This window comes from Diorhabda sublineata, chromosome 7 (assembly GCF_026230105.1).
Source record: "Diorhabda sublineata isolate icDioSubl1.1 chromosome 7, icDioSubl1.1, whole genome shotgun sequence".
In the NCBI taxonomy this organism is placed as follows: Eukaryota; Metazoa; Arthropoda; class Insecta; order Coleoptera; family Chrysomelidae; genus Diorhabda; species Diorhabda sublineata.
The window spans coordinates 16,288,113-16,310,411 of NC_079480.1; the positions used below are offsets into that span (position 1 = coordinate 16,288,113).

The 22,299-nt window shown below is 32.8% G+C and overlaps 1 protein-coding gene across 1 annotated transcript in view; it reads left to right on the forward strand.

Moving 5' to 3' along the window:
* LOC130446917 (farnesyl pyrophosphate synthase) overlaps positions 1 to 20,423 on the forward strand; it is a 66,596-nt gene extending 46,173 nt beyond the window's left edge. The window contains exons 5-6 of the mRNA XM_056783439.1: positions 10,285 to 10,728; positions 17,290 to 20,423. Coding sequence (XP_056639417.1) covers positions 10,285 to 10,728; positions 17,290 to 17,625 — 780 coding nt within the window. The 3' untranslated portion in view covers positions 17,626 to 20,423. The remainder of the gene's footprint in view (positions 1 to 10,284; positions 10,729 to 17,289) is intronic.
* The last annotated feature ends 1,876 nt before the right edge of the window (positions 20,424 to 22,299 follow it).

A 22,299-nucleotide genomic window follows, 5' to 3' on the forward strand; every position in this document is an offset into this window, starting at 1 on the left:
CACTATATCACCGTAATTGCACATCATAAAATAAGTAATAGGTTTCTTATTTAATTAAATAAAAGCACTGCACTAGTGCACGGTTCTGGTTTAGTTCGTGTTGTGTAGAGTATTATTTAGAATAAAACAGTCGGTAGATTACATGAAAAGTTTATTTCACGAAAAAAAATGTTTACGATATAAAGTTTGAAACAAAAGAAAGAACAATTAATAGTATGTCTTAGGAACACAGTGCTCACGTTTTCAAAGCAACTAAATCTCGTCTAATAGGGTCCTTGTAGTGGTCGGTAATTTGAATATTTATAGTTTATTTCAGAAAGGTATAGAGAAATAAAATCTCATCAGGTATGCAAAGGGCCCACAGAGTGACCCAACGAATATTTAAGCCACTTTTATAGTTTGGCATTGATTTCATTCTTTCTTTTTATCAAGTGCAGGTAGTACCAAGCGGGTTGGGGTCAATATATGGATTTAGTCTATTGTTATCTATTCACAAACACTGAAAATAGTGTGCCAAAGGTGTGCCCGTTGGATACTCGTAACAAGGAAAAATTTTATTTCAACGAAATAAAATTAGGCATTATGTACGTAGTATTAGGTACACTTATTTTTTATTGAACATTATACAAAAAATACCTTATACAGAAATTAAATTATAAAAAATCATAATATTCTTCGTTATCTGAGGAACTGTCATCTCCTCTTAACGTTATAATTAACGGGTCGACGGTTCGATCGATCAAGTGTTAAGATCCCACATTTTTTCCTCTTTTTTAATGACATGCTGGACTGCTTTTTGCCAGTTCTCTGGTGTCACCTCCTTAATGGCTTGATCAAACAGTAGCTTAACGTCTTTCATTTTGAATGTCGTATTATATCTTGCTACAAATCCTTTCACTTGCGTCCATATAAGTTCTATAGGATTTAGTTCGCAATGATATGGCGATGTGCGCAGCACAGTTACACTATGTTTTTCTGTTATATCTTCCACGGCGTATTTCATAAAACGAAGTTTGTGTAAATTTGCTATAGCTAATAGTATTTGTTATCAAATTATCTTCAAATTCAATACTTTTGGTGATTAACCAGTCAATAATTTCTTGGTTTCTGCAAGATTAAGTTGGAGTCTTCTTTATGCGTCGAGAATAATAACTTGCGTTATCTATAACTACTACTGAATCAGCCGGAAGATATTCTATCATTTCACCAAAATAGTGAAAATCATCCGAATCCATGTCCTCGTGGTAATCTCCCGTATGGCACGACTGAAAGGTTAGCAAACCTTTTAAAAATCCCTCTTCGCTTCCAATATGGACAGTTATTAGTATTTTCCCTTTACCTGAAGGCACCTTAATACCCGTTGACAGGCTTTCCATGAAAGCTTGGCGAGCACTGGTTATATTTTCTTCTGTCTTCCCACATTTTTGGTACTGTATAACCTTCACTAATCCATGTCTCATCATTTTCGTCGCCAGCAAACAATTTCATCGCTTTTCAGTAAAAGTGCTTTACGGTTATGCTTTTCCCAGGCAAAATCCATATTTCTCAAAGTGATCCTTAAAAGTTTTTAATTATCAACGGAATACTGTCATCCTGACCAAGCTCCATTAAAAACTTATCTAGGGTGGGTATTTATTTTTTAAAATAAAAAGAGTGAACTTTTCTTCGAATTACACTTTTGGTGTCTTCATCAAGGACTTTTACTGGTCTGCTGGGACTTTTCGGATAATCGTATTTTTTGCAATCGTGTACATTTAAAATGATAAGTTTTTCATCCACTGATAGTGAAGAATTATTGGAACATCTTTTCGTTGGTGTAAATGTCGCCATTTTATTACTAATCTTATAATACTGTGAACACTATTTACGGCTTAACAGCAAATACTGATGCGTTAAACTAAACAAATATACTTATAAAGGTCTAAAAATTGTGGGTAAGGCACCATTGCCCTTATAAGAGGTTAAACGGTGCCTGTTAAACGCAAAAATATAAATTGATGATAATTTGAACAATGTGACAGAAAACATGTTTCTATTAGTTACTGCGGTTGTGACGTAGAAAGTAAGTAAATACTGAAATGTGGTCGGCGCGTGTCGCCTTTCAAACGCCATTCTAACGTTGTGAGTGGAGGTAATTTAGTGCGATTTGTGTTTATGTAAGGGTTTCAAAGACTATTCTAATTGAAATGATGGCCGAAATAGGATTTATCGAAGCAAGATCGGACAATCTACCTAAAGTAGATGTGTTCATGGTTCCTACTTTTTTGCTAGTAATCAATTATTTACTCCGGTTGAAATACGTGGAGTAAAAGCAGATACGTGCGTAATACTAATTAGACTTTTTTAAAATAACGTCATTATCACATTTGTTTGCTTGAACTTTATTAAAATTTAGTCCTAAAGATGATAGCTTCGAAGGTTATGTTTTGATTAAATCTTTCGATGTTGAAACATTTGTATTATCTGTGCTTTTTACTTACTTTCTATGTCACACTCAGTCATGTGACAACAAGTGCATTTTGGCGCGTCAGTTAGGTATTTGTTTTTTTATAAACTAATATACTGTTTAAAAATAATTAAAAAATAGTGAGTGATTGAGAACGATATAGTACACGTAGTTAATGTATAAAAAAAGTATGTAAGGACGCTATTATTTTATGACCCCCTCTTAAAATGGATTCGTTGCGAGCACGAACATTACGCTGGAGTACTTAGTTAGTACTTAGGAAAAGAAATGAGAGAAAACGAAAAACGATAACTAAGTAAAAAAAATGAAAAGAAAAATATGGAAATATATTATTCCCCACACTATTAAGTGGTCAAAGAAATACCTTTAGACAATTGTCTCTAAGCCTATCCGATGACGTCCATTGATGGAAGTCTCCTTCATTTAAACTTCTGTTAGGCGTGCCAATTTTTATACTCTCGGTGTTCGCATGGCGTGTGAGAGACTAGTATTTCATTTTACCAAATAAATGATTTCTAAAAGGTCATTAAAGGTTTGAGAAAAATAGAAAAAATATCAATTTTAACCAAATATATTTTCCATGTAAGTCATAAATAATAGTTATGAAATTAAAATAACATGCGCAAATTTTTTTTGCTTGTTCCAAACAAATGAACTCATTACATTCTAAGCATTTGTATCGAGTCATGCGATTTTTCTTCATTTCGCAAATGTAGCATCGCTTCTGTGGATTTTCTGAATTATCTGGTTCAGGAGTTGTCATTGAAGCCTGCTGGCTACTTTTACCAGTACACGCAGTACTGAATACACTGTTTACATCACCACTACAACCAACACTCTCATCCAACATTGAGTGTTAGTTCTATAGCTTCAATTCGTTTTGATATTTTCAATTTTTTCTTTGAAATCTCATGTCTTTTTGATATTCTTTTTTTGATATAAATCTTTTTCCGTATAATTAGACAATGGGGTGATAGGAATTTGAATACAATTGTTCAAAGAGGTAATACTAAATTTTATTTGAGATAGATAATGTTAAATTTAAAAATGTTGGTAGCAACTTATCTTTTTACAGCTTAGAAGACAAGTTGATACCTATATTTCCAAATTTAAAATTATCTCATTTAAAATAAACAAATATTCGCTTACAACATGAATAGCAAAATCACGTTTTATTTAGGTTTATTTTTCAAATCACACAACTATCTGTTACCGAATCTAAAACTCTAATTACAAAATGAAAATTGAAAGATAAGAATTGAAATAAGTAAATTAATTCCTAATTACATTTTACAAAAATTCGAAAAAAAAATGTAGAGGAAGAACGGAAAACTTTATATTGAAAATACAAATTAAAAACATCGAAATTGATCTTAAATTCAACGGATACTGAAATACCAAATGAAGTGAATGAATGGTTGTATTACGGGAGCATCCATATCAAGTGTTATAGCACAATTAGTAATAATAGATTTTGAGGAAACTGTTTTAAGCAAACCTAATACAAATATTTTATCCTTTTTTCCGTTGTAGATGAACATAAATCACTTCTTATCATAAACAACTTCAAATCAAAATCGAAATTGAGGAAAGTGAATAATGATTTTCTTAATATCACATTATATAGAATTAAGAATAACATTAAAACAACAGCATGTCATACAAAACCAACTTGGTTCTCAAAACTTCAATTCGTGCCATCCTATGTCACAAAAAACAGTGATTATAAGTTTGACGGATGAAGCTATCCAACTATCAGCTTTCCAAACTTTAGATGGTTTGCTATTCAAAAGCAAAAACTGCATTGGAAGAAAATAATTATCCTGAAAAAATGAAAACTGACTTTCAAGAAAAGGATAAATAGATACCATAATCAAACAAGGAACAAAACAAAAACTAAACATTAGCATATATAACATTTTTAGTTATCAATAATATATAAGATCTTTTACTTATTGGGAACGTGGCAATGAAACACCAAAGTAGATTAACTTTGATATATTTTCCGAACTTTTGAATACTTATTTATTCGTCACCTGGGACTGAAATTATGGTCAAGTACAATGTAAGAAATATATATGAATATATAACAATAATAGAATTTTACTTACAATAATTAATTAAGATTTGTGGTGGCTTTAACTTGTATAAATTCTTGTAAAAATTTTAAATTCATAGGATTCAAAATTCAATATTCAAACTGACGTTGATAGAAATATTGATTCTGGTCGTGAATGATATTATATATATAGGGTATCTGTAACTTTGTTATTTTGAATAGAACACCCTGTATATTAATACATTTTTGAAATCTACGTAATATTTTACTATACTTTTGTCCAAAAACATTTTTCGAAAAATGCATATTTTTTGGATTATTAATTTTTTTGTAAAAAATTTGACGGATGCAGATCCTTGACCCGTTGATACAAGCAGTAAGAAATTAAAGAGAATATGTAAATTTGCTTTTAATACATAGTAAATATGGCAAAGTTATTACAGGAACATGTGCTTTCTTTGCAGTAAGAAATCCAAATAGACCACGATCGAAATCGCTCGTTGTTAAAAGAATACTTAACAATTTGAGCTATACGGTTCATTTGGAGCAAAAGTTAATCGAATTCAACCATTTTTGACCAATTCTTCTCGTCGCACTGCTTATCATCATCTCAGAAAGGGAATTGAAGGAATTTCGAATTCTCAGCTCAAAATCTTCTCTAGTTGTTAAGTCTTGTGTGAGTGAACCTCGTGTTTTATATGATCCCATATCAAAAAATCTAAAGGCGTCATATCGGGAGAACGAGGGGCCACCGAAAAGGACCATCATTTGATAACCACCTGTCTTCAAATTGCTCTTCTAAAAATGTATTTATGATGATTGAATTGTGAGCAGGAGCACCGTCATGAATAAAAAAAATTGTTTAATTCGTCTGGTAGCAAGCGGTCTAAATAATTTTGTTTTAAATTTGTTAAAATATCAAGATATCTTTCTCCTAAAAATAAAAGAAAAAACAATAAGAAATACAAAAACAATGTTTTTTCTGCCTACTCCTTGGAAATTCATCGAGGCAATGAAAAGCAAAAAACAATGAAACAAAAAAAAAGTAAAATGATTAAAATAGAAAATAAAAATAATATGCGTACCAAGAACACTGTTGACACTAACACTCACTGATCAAGATCAAAATATATTTTGATTAAGAAAAGTCGAAACGTCGGTTCTATCTATTTTTCAATAATTATTAAAAAAACTAATTTTGAAACAGAAGAGACCTAAAATCAAGATTTAGAAACACAAACATATCAAAAGGTCTAACGAATAAATAATTAATATATATATATATATGTTGGAAGGGGCAAGCATTATGGCTTATTTAAACTTACTGGAAAAGCCACCCCCTCACCCCTAGCAACATCCCCTTTATTTTTTTAAATTACTTTTCATATTTTTTATGTAAAATTTGGATACTCCTCTTTGAGCTGATTTCAAAAATGTATAATACTTGTAGGTTAAAGTGGTTAGTTTATGAGATAAACAATTTTTCTTTTAAGAGCACAAATTTTACTTATTATTTACTTTCACCTTATTTGCCTGTACTAAAATGGGTTGTACAACAGTATAAACTCTTTAATCTTTTTAACTGTGCTATTTATTATGAAGTTACAATAAGTGTGCAAAATGAGTACCATTCACTTCCATACAATGGTATAATCTATTTTGAAATGCCTCTCTGACATTGCTTAATACGGCTGGATTTAATTGTCGACATTCATTTTCTATCCTCTCTCGTAAATCATCCAGAGATTCTGGTTGGGTAGCATAAACTTTTGTTTTTAAATACCCCCATAAAAAGAAGTCTAGGGGTGTTAAATCCGGTGACCTGGGTGGCCACTCTATCATCTGCCCCCTTCTACCTATCCAACGAGCGGGGAATGTTTCGTTTAAAAATTGTCGGACAGGCATAGCATAGTGTGGGGGAGCTCTCCGTCTTGTTGAAATACCAGTAAATCTTCGGAAAGGTTATCATCATTTTCTATTATTGTTGTAATACGTGGGTCAACCCGTTCCCTGAGTAACTCAAGATATGATTCACCATTTAAATTTCCGTTGATGAAGAAAGGTCCGACAATGTGGTCACCTAGGATACCACACCAAACGTTTAACTTTTGGGGATGTTGTGTATGGAGTTCACGCATAATATGTGGATCACTTTCAGCCCAATATCTACAATTATGCCTACTTACTAAGCCATTTAATGACCATGAGCATTCATCAGAAAAGCAAATATTGTTTAACAATTGTGGATTGTTATTGATAATTTGCATCATTGATTCGCAAAACTCTAGACGACGATCAAAATCATCTTCATTCAACTCGTGCACCAACTTAACTTTGTATGGGTGGTACTTGAATTTATGTAGAACTCGGAAAACTGTAGAAGATGAAACACCGATCGCTCTACTTATTGTTGACAACGATTGGGGTTGTTGAGCCTCTAAGCTGACTTGCCCTAAAATTGCCACTTGGATTGCTTCGTTATTTACGAGTCCCTCTCGCTTATGCACTTTATTGCAAACAGACCCTGTTGTGGTAAATTTCTCCATCAGTTGAATTACATACTTATGAGTTGCATGTGTTCCGTCATGTAATTCGTTAAATATTCTAGCAGCAGCTCTTGCACAATTATTATTTTGGTAGTATAAACCTACAATTTCAATTCTTTCTTGCAAAGAGTAAACCATTTCAGAGAAACAAAAGTAGAGTTTTTTGTTGTTTGGATTTTTTAAGTAGAATAAATAGCACAGTTAAAAAGATTAAAGAGTTTGAACTGTTGTACAACCCATTTTAGTACAGGCAAATAAGGTGAAAGTAAATAATAAGTAAAATTTGTGCTCTTAAAAGAAAAATTGTTTATCTCATAAACTATCCACTTTAACCTACAAGTATTATACATTTTTGAAATCAGCTCAAAGAGGAGTATCCAAATTTTACATAAAAAATGTGAAAAGTAATTTAAAAAAATAAAGGGGATGCTGCTAGAGGTGAGGGGGTGGCTTTTCCAGTAAGTTTAAATAAGCCATAATGCTTGCCCCTTCCAACATAAATTGAGGTGTTTTTGGATTTTTTCTAAATACCAGTATTACAAAAGTTATTAAAGGTGGATACTTTTATCTGAAAAGCACTGTATATATATAAATGCATTAATATATCAGAAGGTCTAAGAAATAAGAAAATGTATCAAAATAAAGGATTTCTACTATTCACCTCTGAAATAATTTCGAAACTGTATTCCGTCGTTCTTCAAAGTAGAAAACTACTACTTTCCTGGCTAATGCTTCGACGAATATTGAATTACAACACCTCTGAAGAGCGTGATATAAATCGACCTTTTTGTCGATATTAACATTCTCAATGGCCCCCAATTATAAGGAGAGGGTGTAACTACTGACTAGTTTCGACATTATAACGTCTCATCAGAGAAGTGCTCTCGTTCGGGTTTGAGACTCGAACTGAAGGCAACGTCAAAGGGTGTCGCATTTAGTACATATAGTTAAATATTTCCCATCCTCACTTCCAACTGCGAACCATTGGTCAGGTAGAAATCTAGCGTAGTCGTCGACAATATAGATTTCGCAGTTGTAAGTGAGAATGGCGCTGGGAAATGATTAACTACATGTACCAAGATGTCGAGTGGTGCATAGAAATGCTGAAAAAAATTTCATTACAGCATTTCACAGAACCTCGTATACGATCGTAACAGGCGACAAAACATGGATTTAAACATATGAACCCGACATTTAACATCAATCGACTGTATGGGTCTCCCAAAATGATCCAAATCCAACAAGTTGTTCGCGCACTTGGTGCAAGCATATGCAAAAGTGTATTGATCTTAATGGGAAATATTTTGGAAAACAATAAAGCCATATCCAGCTATAAATTTTTATTTTTCTTTGTCTATCCCAAAACATTAGTAGCAACCCTCTAATTTTACATTAACAACGATAATTAAATCAATCAATAAAATGTTCTCCCATATGATTATCGCTCGGTGCAGACGCTACGCGGACAGAAGAAAGCGGGGATGCGCTGTAGGCGACTGCGAAGCTCTCGCACTACACACTCCGCCATTGTTGACATTCAGGCGTCAGTCGGCGTTGTGCTATAGCCACGTAAACATGTGATGTCAATATTTGTACATAAATTTCTTGCTTTTTTATTTCCATTTCAAAATACTTCAAATACTTTCATTTAGTTATGAGCGATGAAATATCTGCAACTTTTTATTCTTAGAACTTTTTAAATGTTTTCTTTTCATAAATTGCATTGGTTATAAGTCTATTTTGATAGAAAATTATTTTCAAAAAACGAATAAAGATGTTTTGGCCTATTTCAGTCTTCACCAAAGAATGACATTGATAATTTGCATAATTTGTCCTTTTGTTGAACTATTTTTATATAAACAAATTGAATGTTTGGTTTATTTTCTTTTGAGGTTAAGTTGCTTCCCCTTAGAAGGTTCGAGCAACATCTAGTTAACTGTTCACGAATTAAGTTATTTGTGCAGTATTTTTATAAATTTTGCGGATATTGATTTTTGGTTGTTCAGTTGGTTGAAAGGTTTTGACTAATGATTTGTTAGCTGGTGTTTTTGGAATTGAGCTATTGTTGCACCTGGCTTGATTGTCGTCATGACGTGTGACCTGATTTTGCTCAAGAAGTCTACTGCTAACTCCATTCATATTTTCCTTTTGACTGTCAACCGATTTGGAATTTGTAATTATAGATTTGATTATAGATTTTTAAATTTGGCTCTAAATTGCGGAAGTCGTGATGTTTACGACTGAGAATTTGACAATTGTTACCTTTTTCTTTTGGTCAGCGACCGTGCTAGCGTGAACATTAATTTCCCCAGAGATTTTTGATAGTAGATATAGGTTCCCTTCGTTAGAAAAGAAGATAAGATCCTTTTTTTGTAAAAGCAGAAATAGTTCTAATTACTGAGTTATGAACTAGGTTAGACTACCTTTTTTTATTGCATTCAGGAAATGTTGAAATTAAAAAGTTATAAATTATTTTGTTTTAGTAGTCTATAAATTGGCAAAATTTTTCACAAATTGCATTTTGTATATTTTTCTTTTTAATTTAGAGACTTAGTTTTGGACATAGGACCTCTATTGGGGTTTGAAACTTAGACGGCTTTGATTTGGATTTAACATAAAACTTCGACTCGTGAAACTACCTAGTCAGGGACAATTAACTGAACTTTAATTCCTAACCGCATTCCACGGTTATGGTCTTATTTGTATTCTCCTTACAAGTAGGGAGCCTTATTTGTTGCTAAAGGTCAGACCCACTCATAATAGTTTTTTTTGTCGTAAAATTTACTTCATTATTTTCTGTAAACCGACAAACTCATGAGTTTTGCGGGTAATTTTTTTAACCTGGGTTTTTTTATAATTTCGAATTTTAAATATAGATCATTGTACTTCGTCTTAACGAGTAGCTTTATTCCTAAAGATACCTCAACCTATTTCTATACCTTTCTGAGTTTAGGTTAAAAAATTGAGTGGCGCCCCATTTGGGAATTTGAAAGCATACAAAATTTTTGTACATCTTAAACACATTGCATTAAAATTTAAAAAATAAAACTAATTTTGACTCGAATTGTTATTACAAGACCTTTGTAAACAAAAATTTATAAAAATCTTACAAGCTGCTTCCGAGATAATTGAGGCGTTCCATACATAAAACTCACTCTGTATATTAAAGCATTAATGCAAATTGTGTATTCCATTTATTTTTTTTTTTGCAGCTACAAGCATATTTCCTTATAACTGACGACGTTATGGACAATTCAGAACTCCGTCGTGGCCAACCATGTTGGTACAAGAACAAGGGTGTGGGTTTAATAGCTATAAACGATGCTATTCTTGTCGAAAATAGCATTTACTCAATTTTGAGAAAATATATTTCCCACCTTCCTTGTTACGTACCTATCATGGAACTCTTCCATGACATTACACTGAAAACAGCGATGGGTCAATCACTAGATTGTCTTTGTACGGAAAATGGAAAACCCAGACTGGACCAGTTTATTATGAAGAGATATAACGCTATAGTAAAATATAAAACTGCCTATTATACTTTCCAATTACCAGTTGCTGCTGCAATGTATTTAGCGAATATGTATGATGAAGAGCAGCACAGACAAGCGAAAACGATTTTATTGGAAATGGGAGAATTTTTTCAGATTCAGGTGAGAGATTTTAACTAATCTAAAAGTAATTTATAATAATTAAAATACTCGCAATATTCTGGAAATTTTATCACAACGCTTTGTAAGTATAGTAAATAATAAAGCCTCTTAGTGGTAATATTGAGTCACTTATATTTGAAAAATGACTTTTTTTTATTATATATTCTATATATGAATTCGACTAAATTTTTATAACTATTATAATCTATCAGATCAATTAATTCTCTATATAATATTGATGTGGTTTTTTGAATATGTCATTGTATAGATATTTATAAAATATCGAAGTTGACACAAAAACGTAGCAACGTAGCTTTGAACAAGTAATATTATTTTTCCTACGACCACTTATGAAAATGATAGATTGCACACTCATTTCTACCCAAGAAACTAGCTTATTTCACACGTGTACTAAAAAATAATAAAACATACATGTATTGAAATGCTTCTTTTTCTTATATTTATGGTCTCGAACGATAGAGGGAATACGCGAATACACCATTTAAATCTGGCTGGGTAACGAAAGGCAAAAGGCCAAATTTAAGAAAACTCCTTCCGATTAGGAAATGTCCTGGGGTTAACGGCAATAAATAATCGGGGTCTGCGGCTAAAGGTGCGCGAGGACGGGAGTTAAGGATTCCTTCTATTTGAATAATCAGGGTTAAAAAATCCTCATACGTGTAATGATTTTCCCCAATTAATCTCTTTAAGTGACATTATACACTTTTTATGCCCGATTCCCAGAGTCCTCCGAAATTTGGCCCTTTGGCAGGAATAAAATACCATTTAATTTGTTTTGAGGATAATTCGTTTGATATAGTATCATGATTATTTTTTAAAAAAGTGTACATTGCCGAAAGTTCTTTATTGGCATTTACAAAATTCGAACCATTGCCCGAAAATAAATTTGCTGGAGTTCCTCTCCTTCCAATGAACTTTCTAAGTACAGCTAAAAACGCGCTCGAGCTAAGTTCAGTAACAATATATAAGTGTAAAGCTTTTGTATTCATACATATGAATAAACATAAATAACTTTTAATTAACTTAGGAAATCGTGTTTTGCGATCTTTTAGTAAAAAAGGTCCCCCGAAATCTACCTCAAAATTTAAAAGTGGAGAATAAACATTTATTCTAACATCAGGAAGATCACCCTCCAGACATTGTAAACCTTTAGGTTGGGCTTTTGTGCAAATTACACATTTTCTAGTAATTTTCTTACAGGCATTTCTAGAGGTAATAGGCCAATATTTTTCTCTGGCTGTATGGACCCAGATGACCGAGTGGGTCAAAAATTTGACATATTGCTGATAAGGTACTTCGTTTTGTTTCCTGTTTAATATTCGTCTCAATATTGGTTGCTGTATACTTTATGGAGTCTGATTGTACATTCCATAAAATTCCCAGAGTTTTATTCGACTCGTTTTCGCTAAGTTGCAAAATATTGAGATCTAGACCTTCACTTAGTTTAATTTTGCTCAAAATATCAGTACTATCGCTCAACCATTTTCTGAGTGCAAAACCTGCCCTGCGTAAAATATTCGAAATGTCCTTTTGTATCTGAATTAATTCCATTTTTGAATCTGCCCCTGTTATTAGATTATCGATATAAAAATCGGTCTTTATTTTCTCTCTTGCAACCGGATATTTCTCTATATTTTGCTCCGACAAGTAATGTAAACATTTTACTGCTATATAGGACGAACTCGCTAAACCGTACGTCATAGTTTTTAATTTATAAATTTTATATGGTTCCGACGGTGAAGATCTCCAAATTATACGTTGAAGGCGCCATTGCTCTTCCGCAATCAATTTTTGCCGATATATCTTTGATATGTCTCCCGTCAATACATAGTAGTATTTGCGAAATCTTATTTAAATACCAAATAAGTCGTTTAGCAATTTTTGCCCTATGAATTGCATATCGTTTAGAGATACCCCGGTATCCGTCTTTCCCGACCCGTCAAATACAACCCGTAGGCGTGTAGTTAAGCTAGACGATTTCATCAATCCATGATGTAGCATATAATAACAAGGTAATTTCGTCATATCATTATCATTTTCTACATTTCTTTCCCTCATATGTCCTAGTTTTAAATACTCATCAATGAAGTTATAATCGTCTTTTCTCATTTCGGAATCCTTATCAAGTCTTTTTTCTAGCGAGGCGAAACTTTCACTATAAACCTACCCAACTCGTCTCTACATGTAGTTTTGCTGAAATGATTTTCACAGTACTGTTGTGCAGCCGACAAGGATGGTTGCTTTTTTAATTTCTTCCACATTTCAAAATTTTGTCATCTCTTCATGTACGACATCTACATTAACATGGCAATTAACATTGTTTTCAAAAAAAGCAACATTTAAATTTCCTCCAATCACCCATCTTAACTTCATCATCAAAAGACGTCAATGGTAGTTTTTCGGTTATTGTAGGTAAAACTAAACAATCGATATTGGCTTCATAGTCATAATAACAAGATTATGATGTAATATTTATCCGTTTATTTACGTTCTCCAAGGACTGACTGACTCTTTTAACTAAAAAGTTCACCGGTTGAGCTTGTATACCTAGTTTTAGACACATTTTCTTGGTAATAAAATTATTTTGAGAACCATTATCTAATAAGGCTCTGCAATTTACGCACTCACCATTAATACTTTTTATTTTTACAACCGCCGATCAAAGTGATTCTGTATAGATTCTGAATAGCATGTTTAACCAGTGAAACGTTCGTTTTATTCGCAGCGTCTTCATTCTCGACTGAAATCGTCGCTGTGCCAGAACGTTGCTATGAGGAATGTAGCCAGTTGTTTCGGTAGCACCTGAATCTATTCAACCACTAGGTTTATTATAATATAGTAGTACATTATGAGATTTTTGGCATTTTGAACATTTTTTGCTCTACATTTCCACGAAACGTGATTCGGCTTTAAACAATTGGTGTACAATTTCAACTCTCTCAATTTTACCCACTTTTCTGATATTCTGATTATGATAATTTAAAAAATTATTCACAATTGTATTGTATGTGTGTTTTTACATAGAATGCATTTTCTATGTTGATTTATGTTCTCGATTGATGTTAAAAAAGATGTAGAAACCTTTCTATTTGACATTCGATTATTTATCTTCTCCGTGGATAGTTTCTCCAAAAGATCGACCTTTTTTTATATTTTTAAGGGTTGCCTTTTTTTCTGCACATCTATATGACTCCCACTCTAGTTTAGTAATCATGTCAAATTTTTAAACCAAAATGTAAATGATTAATCTATCCCAGGTATCTACCTCCTCACCTAATGCCTTAAGGGCTAAAAGACTATTGAAGGTTTCTTCATGTAAATGTCGCAAATAATAAAATTTTGGATTATCTGATAAACTAGAGTTTTTGTCTACAAGCCCTAAAAACGCATCTCTAAATCCGAACCATGAACTGTATTGATCATCAAATTTAGGTAATTGAATAGTAGGTAACTTTACTGTATCATATGTTTGTCGATTAGAATTATTTGTTACTGAACCAACCTCGAAGCGTCCGACCGAAGAACGACTTTCGTTATAATATGTATCAATTACTGATTTCATATTTCCAATGAACTCATAATAATTATCTTCAAATTGTTCAGCCTCGTTATTTTCCGCATCTTCGTTCGGTTGCTAGAGTAGCTCAATGCGTGATTGTAGTTCAAAATATTCATGCAATATTGGCTCAAAATTTTCTAGCCTTTTTTCCAGATTTTTTATTATTATAGTCTATTTCAGACATTATAGAGCAATAAAATGGGAAATTCCGTCCAGTTCGGCTCAATTTCGGTGTTGGCCATAGGTGTAGGTCTTGAAATATTGTGCAGGGATTACTTAGGTAGTAGTTAATACAGTTACGTTTTGCGTTTAACAGGTACCGTTCAACCTTCTATTAGTGCCTCTGCCCAATTCCAACCCTATTTCAGATTCGGCTTAACCATGCACCCTAAGGGCAATGGTGCCTTACCCAAAATTTTTAGACCTTTATCAAGTATATTTGTTTAGTTTAACGCATCGGTATCATGAGATTAGTAATAAAATGGCGACATTTACACCAACGAAAAGATGTTCCAATAATTCTCCACTATCAGTGAATGAAAAAATTATCATTTTAAATGTACACGATTGCATAAAATACGATTATACGAAATTTACTATACAAGAATCTGTCGACCGATGTTCCCGATATAGATCTGATATCGGTTTTCTCTATTTTATCGAAATAATTTTTTAATTTTGTATATCTCCTTTTCAAATTACTTTTCTTAATTTTCAAATCTCGAAGTTCACTTTCCATGATTATTCAAATGAAGTACTTAAACTAATAACTTGAATGAAATAAGGAATAAAGAATATGATTAATGAAAGGAACGGACTCACTTTTGGTGAAAACAACACATTGTCTTGACCTTCTCCTCGTCTCTGCTAATGATGGAGATGAGTTCCCGCCTTTGTGTATCTTCTTTAACCTCCCTTTTTAATTGATGCACTTTTCCAATGGGATTTTTCTGTTAAAGAGTAACCACAATCCGATCGATTGGACCAAAATATGTAGAGGTACAATTAAATTGATTAAGAGAAAACTTATGTACTTCAGTGGACTGTAACACTTTATTTTGAACATAAAATATAATTCTCCAGTACAACACCCAACTACGCTGATCATTTGTGGTAAACTGTAAAGCTTATGTACTCCTATAAACTGACTGTTACTTCTAAGCGCTGTTGCCGCTTTTACAAACAATGTTGTATATACATCAACAAACCCTTCAAAAATAATATTGAAATATTAGCACAAAATCAACAATCTCTATTGTAGATTAGTAGATTATTAGATTCGCAAGTGGCTCAAAAATATCAATTAATTACTGTGTTTTAGAGAAAATCGAACCGGCTTTCACATTTTCCAATAACTAAAAATAGAATTTTATATGAAAAAATCCGAATTTTGAAATATTTATTGTAGAAAGCGAAACTCCCGAGTTATTTCCGTTTGTACTAACGGTATCGGTACCTTCAAAAAAATCTTTCAAAATAATTCTATCAAAAATTCCTCATCCCAAACCACCTCTCCTATATATTTTCGACGAAAATTGTCAAGAAGTCTCATCCGATTTCCAATCAAAATGGGCCCGTTATCATTCAAAAGGAGCCTTCAAGTGTCAGCAGTTAACCGTTGAAATGTCAAAATTACGAATCCAAAAACAGAGAAATATCATTGTATTCACGCCTATCCGAAAAGTTTCCCACCTTAAACTTAAGATGTTAATACTTAGATATTAATATAATTTGCTATATAGTTGCTAAAGAAATATGCACGTGTAAGCTATCTGCGTTTCGGATGCCCGGGTTTGCTCATTTTTTACGAAATTCTAATGAACATTTCCTAGGTTTTATTGACGCGTCTTGAGTAAAATTAATCGGATTTTTTCGTCTATTCATAACTATAGATAAAACCTAGATTAATTTTTAAACTTCTGAAACGAAAACATACTCAAGACAGTGAATTGTACAAAAAGGGACCACACAAAAAAGCGACCGCATTTAAGGAAAAACAAATTCTTCTCCGTCAGAACAACGAATCTTCTCACAATTCGGTGATCGTTATAGTCAAAATTCACCATTTGGCACCCAGCGGCTTTAATTTTAGAACCTGCTTTTGGAGTGTGAAGTCGACATTGGCGGTGATACAATTAAACAATTCAAAACATTAATAAATTTTCCAATTTTAACATTTTCATGCGAAACATCAAATTATCAAATGAAATTACATTCAACAAAGTTGGACGAATTTAACTTATTCAAAGTGCATTAGACATTCAAAAATAAAAATTGATTGATATAAAGGTAAATATTTTGTATTGGACTTTAAGATTTATACAACCAAGAAGAACTCGAAGAAAGCAAGGCCAAGAAATCCAGAATGGTCCACAAAATTTGGAACTTTTAAACTCTGTCTAATGTGAAGAAGTTATGAAAACATGCAAGGAAACAAGATAACCGTAAAATGCTGCATTGTATTCTCATAGTTATTTTTCTATGTTTACTTTTTACATTTGTAGAATAAGAATTCGAGTTGTATGTCTCATTCTGAGTTGTTTATTAAATGAAAATTATTTTTAAAAAGTAGTTTAAGTAGACTACAAAGTTCATTTTTATTATCACTAGTAGGTAACTTCACAACACCTCAATATTCAGTTTCCAAATTTCACTAGTTCATGTATAATCGTTCCAAGAATAAGAAAGGGTGAATCAACTTTTGAATGGCACTGTACAAATGCCATTATTGCGACTGTAAATTTGGGTAAACTAAGAAGCGAATAGATTTTGATGAAAGATGTTATTTTTGATTTGTTACCATAGTGCAGATTACTCTTAAAATATCTCTATCTATCTATCTCTATCTATAATTTTTTTAGATAATATTATAATAAATAGATCCAGTAAAGCATTATGAGTTAATTGCTTTAAAACAATTTTCATTATGTCATAATCTGTATTATCTATATAATTACAATTTACGTTTTCAATTTTTTCAGGATGATTTCCTGGACACATTCGGAGATCCCGCAGTAACAGGCAAAATAGGCACTGATATAAGAGACGGAAAATGCAGCTGGCTAGCAGTAGTCGCCCTTCAACGAGCAACACCATCACAAAGGCAAATAATGGAGGAACATTACGGTCGCGACGATCAGCAATCCGTCCAATTAATCAAACAATTATATGAAGAATTAGGTCTTCCTTCTACATACTCGGTTTACGAAGAGGAAAGTTTTAATATCATTAGAACACACATTCATCAGATTTCGAAAGGACTGCCGCACGATTTGTTTTTCAAAATTTTAAAAAAAATTTATAAACGTGATTGTTAAGAGAATTATCGATAATTTCCTACAATACTAGTTGAATGGTACGGCGAATTTGTTAAAAAATGAGACATAATGTATTATTTTTCTTGTTGTCACAGGAATTATCTGAGGTTACAAAGAAATTTCTTTTAAATCATTTGTATTAATTTTTATCCAGTACAACTTGAAAAACATTACATATATTTTTTAATCAGCAGTTGTAATTTGGGGTACAACTTGTACTAGTTTCCATTCCACGGTTCAATCCTAAAATGAAGATGTCTTATTTCTACTTTATCTGATTTATTTTATTATTTACTAGTAATTGCATTTTCTAATTTCTATGTACTATATACCGGATATAGGGTAAAGTAGGGTAATACGCCCAAAATTTCAAAAATTTTTTCTTAAGATTTATTTCGAACCAAGTCATAACGTAACACTTTATTGTTTCATAATAACGAGGCTTTGTTGGAATTTAACTTTTAAATAAAAAACAATTCATTTATATGAAATTTAAAAAATGCTTTAGTGGACGGTATTAGCATCCCCATGGGTAAATAAGCCTTAGGCGACAAATTATTTCTTAGAGCCACATCTGTTGCACATATTAGCATATAAGGTACAGCTTTCATGCAATTGCTTACTGCAAATTATGCACCGAATCCAGTCATCCTTGGATTTAGTTGAATAACATCGCTCTCCACACTCAACACTGTGTCTGTATCTTCAACGTCTGAAATCTCCTCTGAAGATTTGCAACGCATATTAACTGATGAATCGGAAGAGTAAAAGATCTTATTTTTCGCAGAGGATTTCTTCCTTCACACTGGTTGTTATAGCAGACGAGCCAGATAAACTCAGTTCTAGTTCCAAAACATCATTCCCTTTAGATTTCTTCTTATCCGATAAGACTTGACGCTTGACTTTATGTTTAGGTGATGTTAGATTTGTGGCACACTGCTTTCTCTTAGATGTATTGGTCGGTATGGTTGGAATAGGATTAAGGTCTCTAAGATATTTGGATGAAGTGTCCTTTTTTGTTGGTTTAGACGTTTGGTCCTTTTCTTTTGAGTCAGGTGTCGATTTAGGTATTGGATCATTTGTTTGGGACTTAGGGTCTACTGTATCATTTATTCCCATTTCAGTTACGTCAGATATAGCGAAGATATGGTCTGAAATTATTGATCTGGATCATATGGAGATATTCCAGTTGCCTTGAATCGCAACTCCATTACTTACAGTAGCTGCCTTGCCCCAAACCTTTCCTATCAAAGTAGAAACGTTGCGTCTGTTAAGTTTACTTTTTATATGACTGAGCATCCATGCCTTCGCCTCCTGTGCAAAGTACGTTTTAAGGGGCTTAAAGAAAGACTTATCAAGAGGCTGTAATGCTTGCGTTTTATGGCTCGGGAGATATAAAAGTACAACGTCGTTTTGCGTAACCAATTTCAATAGTTCATTGGGATGCATGCCCGTCCAATGTTAATAACGCTTTACCAATGCCACCTTTTCTGGGAATAAAATATTCTTGAAACCATTTCATGAACAAATCACTGTTGATGTATGAAGTTTTCTGATTCATGTAAACGCTGGAACCTGGAGACAGTCTTGCGAATTCTGGCTTGATGTACTTTCCTTTCATTATCAACACCGGTGGAAAGAAGTTGCCTTCACCGTTGCACCAGGCTATGTGGGAAATTTTTTCACCCTTTTCTGTACTACATAATGAGTAAACATCTTTGGATCCCTTCGTTGCAATGACATGTTCTGCTTTTTTGTTGACTTCCGTTGTATTCCATTTTCGGCCATATTGAATATCATGGACGGCTTATCCAACAAATCGTTTTGGGTTAATACCCTAAGTAACAAATCAAAGTAGTCGACTTCTTTTCAGTTCATACCCTGCGCTCTTGCCAATGAAAGTTCTTCAGATTTCCAAAAGATAGAATCTTATTTCTCTTTAAGAAGCCGTGAAATCAGCCTTTATATTAAATTTCTAATTTACTTATGTCATTTCTATTAGAGGCAAATTCCACTTTTTCAAGTAAAAGTATGTGTGACACTAACCTATATGGTCCTGGAGAGTATTCCACATTCTCTGCTGTCTACATTCATCCCCCATTTCCCAACTATTCACTTTATAGCTGTAGCTATTGCTGCTCCAATGCATACGGCACGTTTTGTTTTTCTTATGATAATCTTCCCCATATTTTGAATAAGAAAAAGATAGATTACAACTTTTAAAACACTATGTATCTGGAGCGTATTAATACGTATAAAATACGCCAAAAAGTACACTTGGCTGCATAACCATGCACCACATACATATTTCACAATTTGAGAGCATCAATTAATAGAGGCACTACAGAATTTTTGATAAAACTATGCAACAAATGTTCAGTCCTACTTACCCTAAAAAGTTATTTCTCACAACAGTAGCAATTGCACAACAAAACTTGATGCATCTAAATGAAGCAGCTCTACTCAGTAATACGTTGCTATAAGCACTGAATGACACATTCAAAACGGGGGGAGTTATAAGCCTGGGCGTTTTACACCACTTTACCTTAAGGGGGAATATTCCAGATTCATAGGTATAATATAATAAAATTTTAGTCAGCCCGATTCTATACTTCACATAGAACGGTAATGAATCAATAAAAGTGATTGATTCATTTTCATTTAAAAAATGTATTGTACGAAATTTTCAATTACCACAAAATAAATTACCTACAAAGTAGCCGGGATTTTCTGCATGAGTGGTTGGTAGCAACCTCCTACAGACTTGGCCAAATTCCAAATAAACATCTTTTTTTTAATAGTCGTCTTTCTTTTCTATATCTACATTTTCTTTTTTCGCCTGAAACATAAGACCTAGGATTATTACATATTTCAACCCTAGAGTACCAGACCGTCGTAAATGTTACGATAACTTATATTGAAACAAAACACTATTGCTCAATACACATAACAATCAGCGCGAGTTTTTTGCATTCATGTAATAAATTAGTTGTCATTCTTCTTTTTTATTGGGGTAATAAAAGGAAGTAGTAAGCTTCATTTATAATTGAGTTCTGGCATATCTTGATTTAAAATAAAAGAAATATCTTGTAAATTTGGTCTTCTTAAACTATTGCATCGTTTTCTGACTTGTAACCAGGGCTTTATAAATTCTTTACTCATTTCGAGCATAAAATTTCTATTGTTTACCTTATTACTGTTGAAGTTATAAATTACGAAAGAGTTGATTGCAGCAATATTTGACATATTGTAAAAAATTGTCAATGGCCAATGTCTAATCTTCCTATTGGAGTTCATATTTGAACATAATTGGTCAAATGTGTCAACACCACTTTTGGTAGCGTTATAATCTCTGGTTTATTTGTTGTTGGATTTAACACTGCACCTTCATGCATAGTCGTCAGTAGCAGTACCAATTTATTCCTCTGTTGTTGTTGTATTTAGGTCTTTTAGTATTAACAATAATGGAAAACGATTTAGTACTTTTTGATATTTTACATTCGTCCGATGACGAAGATGTAGTGCCACCGTTTTCAGAATTGTTATATGAGAATAATAATGATAAGAAAAAATATATAAATGTAAAATAGTTAATAAAATAGAAATATACATTGAATCTTATCTATTAATTGATTTTGTTAGAAAACAATGAGTTAATATATTTAATACATCCCGTTTATGGAATAGTTGGAAGAGTACAGCACATCAAAGTTGCTAATTATATAGAAAATATATTTAGAAATTACATTAAAAAAGATTTTTGGTTACACTGTCGTGCACTGCACTGGCTGAACTGACCTAGTGCAAGCAGTACAGTGAACTGGGTGAACTATTTTTCTTTCACTGAATTGACACTAGCGCTAGTTCTGCTACAACGAACGCTTTAGTGTACACTTCCTGAACTAGTTCTGTCAGTGCAGCTACCAAGAACAAATCTATGAATAAGTTAGCGGGGAGGAGTAAAATTGTGCGTGCGTTCGTGTAAATATTACGACGGTCTGGTACTCTAGGATTAATAACTAGTGTCTTGGGCAACCGATTGATAATAGCAACCTGTGCAAGTGCTCCATAGTCCATGGGGGAAATCTGTGCAACGTCTATAAACAAAACAATGCATCGATGCAAATGCAATCATTAATTTTGTCTATAGACGTACATTTATACTATATCGACGTCAATTAAATAAAATTTGCCAATTCTTGGGAATTCTAATTTAATATCATGTAATTATTTTTGTTAACCCTCGATCACTGGAACGGTTTTTAGCCTCGCGATCACTCGCGGGTTGTTGTGTGGTAACCCACATAGTTAAAGTGAATTTTTATTTATATAATATCAATTAATGGAATCATTATTTTCAGCTCTGTCTCGCCAGCAACGCAAAGTCGAGAAATTGCATTTAGAAAATGCCAACATTAGGTGCCAATTTCAGAAATTAGGTGTTCTATAATTTTCACATAAACGGAATACTCAAAGTTGCAGTGCTAGGAAAACGTGATGCTAAGACTTTCATAACACCTAACGTAACATACCTTAACCTACTCTTAGACTAGGTTAGGTTAGGTGTTATAAAAGTAGAAGCCGCCCGAGGTGTAACATATAAGGAATTTACTATTCACGATATTCATTCTTCAGCACCTTATTTTATTACCTTAACAATCAATGTATTGTATT